The 6,580-nt window shown below is 50.1% G+C and overlaps 1 protein-coding gene across 1 annotated transcript, besides 2 other annotated features; it reads right to left on the bottom strand.

The window, feature by feature from the left end:
• Window positions 1–150: 150 nt before the first annotated feature.
• Window positions 151–198: a tandem repeat.
• Window positions 199–405: 207 nt separating this feature from the next.
• Window positions 406–436: a tandem repeat.
• Window positions 437–2,028: 1,592 nt separating this feature from the next.
• On the bottom strand, window positions 2,029–2,598 carry EKO05_0001796 (uncharacterized protein; the record flags this gene model as incomplete). Its single annotated transcript, XM_038946784.1, has 1 exon — window positions 2,029–2,598. One exon carries the CDS (start codon window positions 2,596–2,598, stop codon window positions 2,029–2,031), a length of 570 nt encoding a protein of 189 aa, XP_038795265.1.
• Between the last annotated feature and the right edge of the window lie 3,982 nt (window positions 2,599–6,580).

The following is a 6,580-nucleotide window of genomic DNA, read 5'->3' as shown; positions in this document are numbered from 1 at the left end:
GTGTGTAGATACCGACCACGTAGTCTACATCATAAATCATACACTGCACGCCTCTCTTCTTGTGCTCTCTCCCGCACAAGAAAACGGAACGTGTCGTCGGTAAGATCGTTTACCCTGTGTACTACTTTCTCGTCCTACAAGTCTGCGTGCAGATGTGCTGAGCTGGGTTGAGCCGAGCTCAGCTGGCTAGTAGAGCTGTAGTAACTTTCCCAGTGCTAAATATAGCGGTCAACACTCTACACCTCTTCTGCTGTTATTCACAACCCTTATTGGTATCTAGACGTCTTTTTCTACTATAGATTATCTAGAAAAAAGTAGATTTGTAGATACTAACTATGCAGTGTGGCTTATAACTATAGATTTATACTATGTACTAATAGTGTTTTGAAAGTTTACACGTAGATGGGTTAGGTTAGGTTAGGTTAAGCTTGGCTAGCAAGAGGGCTGTAGCGACTTTGCTGGTGCTGTGTAAGGCGTTCACACCCCGTAATGCTGTTCTTGCATTAAGATAACAAACCACACAGATTAAGCCATAGTCAGACCCCTTGACCTATGCTTCTGACTGTGAGACTCGGGAATAAATTGAAGAGCTGCTCATCAGTTGTAGAACAAAGCGCAAGACTCAGCGCTACTAAGACACTACTCTCTCCACCTGTACCACGACCTTTAGTATCGACGTTAGCGCTTGAAAAGAGACAGCAGTTCTTAGATCTACACCTAGCGCCCGTGTCAACTAACGCACAGATTCCACAAAACGCAGCCTGAAATGGTTGAAAAAAAAGTGCACCCAACACAAAACAAGGCAGCAAGATTCAAAGTCAATATGCTGCTCCGAGAGAACCCACAGCATCTCGCAGGAAGCACCTCCAGCTCCCAACAAAGGTCTGGGCGTGTAACCATTCTAGTCCTTGGCTTCTGAGCAACGCACTGGTCAAGGGTAACGAAACCCCAGCCTCCACCATGAAAACACAGCAAAGACGCAGAAGATAGCATAGGAATCCGCGACCTAAGCACCCCTGATCGCGTTTCGTGCCACTGATATCAACTCCTCGCTCGCAACAGATCAGCTTTGATATTACTAAACTTTGACAGAACAGTAGACTCGAACGTAGCGTCCCTACTGACCGTCCTGCAGCTCTAGCCAGTAAGAAGATCGAAATTGGCAGATCCTTCATTTATCCAGAAACGGAGCCTTGGGAGCTTCGGCTGGAGAAGCACGAGTAGCAGAGGTCCGAGCGAAGAGCGGAAGATGCGCGTATCGCAGCGTGGCATGGACTAGCACAGACGAGAAGCATTCAGGTAGCAAGTAGTTGAGAAAATATTCCGAGGGGACGGGAGTTTCATGATCGATTCGTGGACAGATTCTGGTATCCGAATGCAATCCGTGGTGCTGTGAATGCTCGAGATGACGAAGATGACGCCGATGACGTCTTGGCTTGCAGCTGCTTTTAGTGCTGGGCTACATGGAGCTGGATCATGGTCACTGACGAAGATGCGGTTCTGTGATAGCTGGTGTGAGGTTAAGCAAGCTTAGGCTATATTGCGTTGTTTCACAATGAATGTGTATCTGTTTCGTTGGTTCGGATACCGTGACAGGCGGACGTAGAATCCATCTTCGCGTGTCATCTCACGTCTACACTAAGCAGCTGACCCGGTTTTGGATAGATTAGCACATCACGTTGCTACACGAAGCGAATGGAGAAAAGATGGCAGAACTTTTTTTTTTTTAAGAGTCGATGATCTTACGAAATTGTGTATTGGAGAAATCACTCAGGCTACTACAAAGCTTAGTCTGCTGCTTGGTAGGTACGTGTATCGCAATGCCTGTCACTAAACCTAGCAAGCCTCCAGCAATCGCCGCGCGAGATCGAAGCCCATGATCTAAGCGCGATCTGCACATCGGCACCAATATCTTCGTCCTCAGATCGCGCATCAGGAGGTCTCGCACATCCACGTTGAAATACCTGTACGAATCCACGGAACTACACGCGCCTCGCTTTTCAGACCCGCCATTCTCACCGTCGTCGCTCAACCTCCGCTGGGACGGTCTTGCACATGCCAATGACCCGCCGCAACCATCTTCTGAACATACAGCTCCCTCGCCTCCTCGGCGCGTTCCTCAAGGTCTTGTTTCTTGGCTTCGAGACCCTGATCGCAAGGCTTTGGACCAGGCCCACCATTGCCGTTCTGATCGTCCCTGATCGCGGCAAAGTTTTTGTCGCCGGCCTCGCCTTTCGTCTTGATAGGCTTGGCAGTGGCAAGGACTTGAGGTACGACAGATGCGCTGGACATGTAGGCAGCGGGCCGGGGAGCTTTGTCGTGTACATGGTTCGATCTTGAAGAAGCGTTGCTGCTCCCTTCTGTCGCGTTTTCAAGCGCGGCTTGAGGTGAGGTGTTTTTGGCAATGTCGTTGGATGCTGGGGATCGCTTCAGTTGCAGACCCATGACGGAGCTGATGCTGGGAAGAGTTGTCAGCATCTTGCTGGCTTGGTCGATGGTCTTGTGGGCGGGGTAGGTAGCCATTAAAGTAGAGCCGTGGTGACGTTTAACGCTTTGTTCGTTACCCTCAGGCGGAATAGGTGGGTTTTTGTTCGCCATGAGGGTGTTGGGGTAGTGCGGTGTTGTTGTGGAAGGAACGTATAGAGAATTAGTAGAAGTGCAGGCTGGCCGTGAAACGACAGGGCGCAAACAACACAGATCTGTTCAACAAAGTGCAGTGGTTTTCACTCATCGGGCCGCAGTGATCGATCTTTTTGCTCATGGCGTCATCGAGGCTGCTGCTATCACTTCAAACGTGTGTTCCAACAACCGTCTGCGGAGCTCGTGTGGACCCCTCCGAATATGTGGCACACCCATGACGATCTCGCACTGCCTTTAGTAATAGCCTTGAATCATCTATGTGTATGTTCTTGTGTATCAGATTCAATTTCAAATGTTATAGCCTTTGGCTTGCCACAGTATCTCGCACGCCAGGGAACTGTTCAGTCCTCCAATCTCCTGATCAAACACGCCTGAATGAGTGTTTGATGTACCAATGATGAGTTGAATATGCGGCGCCTGGCCCTGCTGTTTGGAATACGTGACCGCAGCCTCACCGCCAGGCATCCACCAGAGGTGGAAGCAAGTGAATACCGAGCCGCTACGCACACTCCTCCCATCCCTACAAATCCAATTGCTCTAAACGGAACCTGTAATTCGAGACTGCAAATCCTCTATACACACCCAAGAGCCCCCTCTCATCTCACCAAATCCAAGCAGTTGAAACACTGCCTTGAAGGCTCCAGAACACACTGCGCTATAGACCTGCAATTCGAACCAAGGTTCATTGCAGGGCTTATAAATAGCGCTGGTTTGAGCCGTAACAAAATCCAAAGCCCTCAGGCATAACTGTCCAGCATGGTGTGGCGGATTTTCGGCAGTCGATTCAAAATGAATCATGTTCGAGTTTGGCTGTTCTTTTGTGCCGTGGAGTTATCAGGGTTTTAATTTTGCAGACAGCTAGAAGTTATGCTGAATTTTTTGGGAACTGAGGCTCTTATCTTGCACTGTGCGCCAGTTAACTGATTTTTGTACGTACGTTGAGTATCGGCGAAGTATCACCAGATCTCTAATGCAACATGGTCGCGAGGATGCTGTTCTTGGTTGGTGTCCTTCCTTGATTTGGCTATCCCATTCTACATGGAATTGCGGAGCTTTCGACGTCAAGTGGCCATTAGGATCAACAACTAATACTATCTAGTTGGCGGGCAGTACAATAATAGGAACAGTCATGGCGAGCGCGACACGGGCTGTGGAAACGGGACCGTACTCGTTAGGGCCTTTGAAGCGATCACCTCCATGAATGCACGCCATTTGCGTGGAATTCAATGCAAGCATTGTGCGAGAAGGCTTGGCTGAAACGATTGTAAATCTGGTGGCGTTGAGCAATGTTTGCATGTTGTTATGGCAACGCGATTGAAGAGCAATATTAGTTTGTTCAAGCGATAGCTGGTTCCTTCTGCCCTGCAGAGAATGCCCCGAGGCTGATACCGTGAGGATAAGCGATATCCAGCTGCCAAAACTGTCGTGTAAGAAGAAATTTTGTGCAATGATGCAACGACCGCACGGCAATGTAGGCCATGAGCCACACCAAAGTCTGTGATACCTTACCACCAAGCCCTTGCGCTCAATATGCCAATCCATAAACGATGGCACTACTGCCAACCAAGCCTCTCAGCACCTCGCTCACACGTGATAAGGCACCCTCCTCCTCCACAAGCCCGTTGAACCAGGCCTCGACCTCAGGTGAGGAAAGGTATTCGTCCGGATGCCCGTGGTTATGATCCCAAATCGCGTGTTTGGGAGTATCTATGACTAGCAGTTCGAACGGCGAAACCCAGTCGACGTAGGTGAGGGTACGGACAGCTCGATGGTCGATGTCGACAATCATGCGGCGGTGTTGCTCATAGATGGGGTTGCCGGGCTTGAGCGTGGCCGACATTGTGAGCAGCTGCCCAAGAGATTGGATGAGGAATTTCAGCATGAGCAGGTGACGTTCCTTTATCCAGTAGCCGTCGGTGCGCGGCATAAGCTCTGGGTCGATTTCGCTCGTTTCAGCGTCGTCGGTCTCGCGGACAGAAAGGCTGGCTATCGAAATTTAGTAGCAAAAACAGAGATTACTTTAGGGATATACCTACGGCCTGCTTGAACACTCGAGTCCTTGGGCATAAAGTTTCCGACGAGAGAAAACGTCCTATCATCCGACTGCTCGCCGCTGCGATAGGAGCCTGGCAACCAGAGGTCGCAGCCGAGAAAGTGCATTGCGAGATACAGATTTAGAATGTGCCCTTCTAGTTGCAGCTGCACTTGCTTAGGGGTCAACGATGGAGCCTTGTTTCGAATGCGAGTAAGTGCCTCAATGCTCTCCTTGGAGAGCTTGTGACCTTGTTCGATCGGCAAATGGGCTGCTAACGTTGAGTAAAGTTCCTCAACTCCGTGTGTTAGCTTTCGAGCCCGGGAGATTTTTCGTTGATAGCACATACGGTTGATGTGGCGGGAGAAGTCTGGGAGGCAGTCCAGAAATCTGATGAAGCCGTCCTGCCCTTGCGGCGGGATACTCATGACGGGGTAATCTATTGCACTGGGCATTTTTGGACCGTATGCGCTTCTTACCGACTCGATATCGACTGGGAGTTTCGTGGATCGTTGTCCAGAGGCTGACTGAAAAACACGGACATCCCTTTTAATAGACGATTTGTCTCATACCCACTGACGTCGATGCCCCAGCTCAATTCTGCGGGTCTTATGCTGTGTGCAGAGAACTTAGTGCACATCCACTTCCGTCAATATGGCGAAGCATAGCCTTCTGCCTGCGAGAGCTGCATGCTCCTACATGAGGTTGCATTCATTATGGCACACAGCAGCCCGGCGGTCAAAACCGAGGCTCTTCCCAGAAGGTTTGTCGTCACAGGTGGAGACGTTGGCAACCAATCCTGCCGACGCTTTCTTGGAGTCTTCGAGTGCAAGAATATACGCTAGACGCTAGGTATTAACGGTCGATTCGGAGCGATTGAATCACTACCTCCATGAGACCAGGACCTGCCTGTTGAAACAGCTTGAACAATTGTCACTGCTAACCTAGTGCGCATTAGCGTTAGACATGCGCGCGGGAATCCGTTGTCTTTGCGGAGGAGCGCAGGATCGTCGATCAGACTGCATGAATTCTGCAATAGCCCACAAAGTGCGCATTTCTAGCTTGCACTCGGCAGCAAAGCAGTTACAATCGAGCAGCAGCGTTTTTGCTATAATGGAGCACGAATATACTCAATGTGTGAGAGAGCAGGTCCATTTTCTGGAGAATATGTGCAATTCTGCTTTCCATCTTGCATAGCGCATCGGCGAGCGGGGACGTGGGAAAGAAGGAAGGATCGCGATTGGCTGGGTGTCGTATCCGCGATGTTTCATCTGTCCGTGCGTGTGGGCCGGGGCGCCTTATCTGATTGCTGTACGATCTCATGGCTTTGTTTAGATATAGCAAATATGAAAACGAAATGTTCGCTCAACTGAACGCAAAAGCTCCATCCCACGTCAGTATGCCCAGACCCCAGACGTACATTAAACAGATATGCTTGACTCACGAACCTGAAGGACAGTTTGTAGTCCACCCCCACAGGAAGGACAGATGCCAAGCCTGGTGTGGTCCAGGCCAGGGCGCGTATGTTGTGCACTGTGGGGAGACTGGAGCTCGAGAGGGACGGCTAGAAGGCCCGGCCTGATGGCGGCATGAAACTGACCAACGGAAGTGACAACCGGCGGTAGTAGAACCGCACAGGCATTTTGCAGAACTTCTACACTTGCGATCTGGATTGAAGTGTTGAATGTTCTACAATGGAACAAAATCTTTTTTCGAATGGTGTGCATCTCAACGTTATATACTGTGATGTAGGTCCGATAAGGAAAGTGTATTGATGCTGACTGCCGCAAAGTAGGACCAGCTCGATAGAAGGATCATGCTGAGATCAGGAGAGTGGTCATGGCGTGGAGTCGAGGACCAACCGATAGTGTATGCTGTGTGACCACAGCCAGGTAGAAGGCTGGCTAC

Source organism: Ascochyta rabiei, chromosome 3 (genome assembly GCF_004011695.2).
Source record: "Ascochyta rabiei chromosome 3, complete sequence".
Classification (NCBI taxonomy): Eukaryota; Fungi; Ascomycota; class Dothideomycetes; order Pleosporales; family Didymellaceae; genus Ascochyta; species Ascochyta rabiei.
Note: the sequence above shows the minus strand (reverse complement) of the source record. Positions and strands in the feature narration are given on the sequence as shown.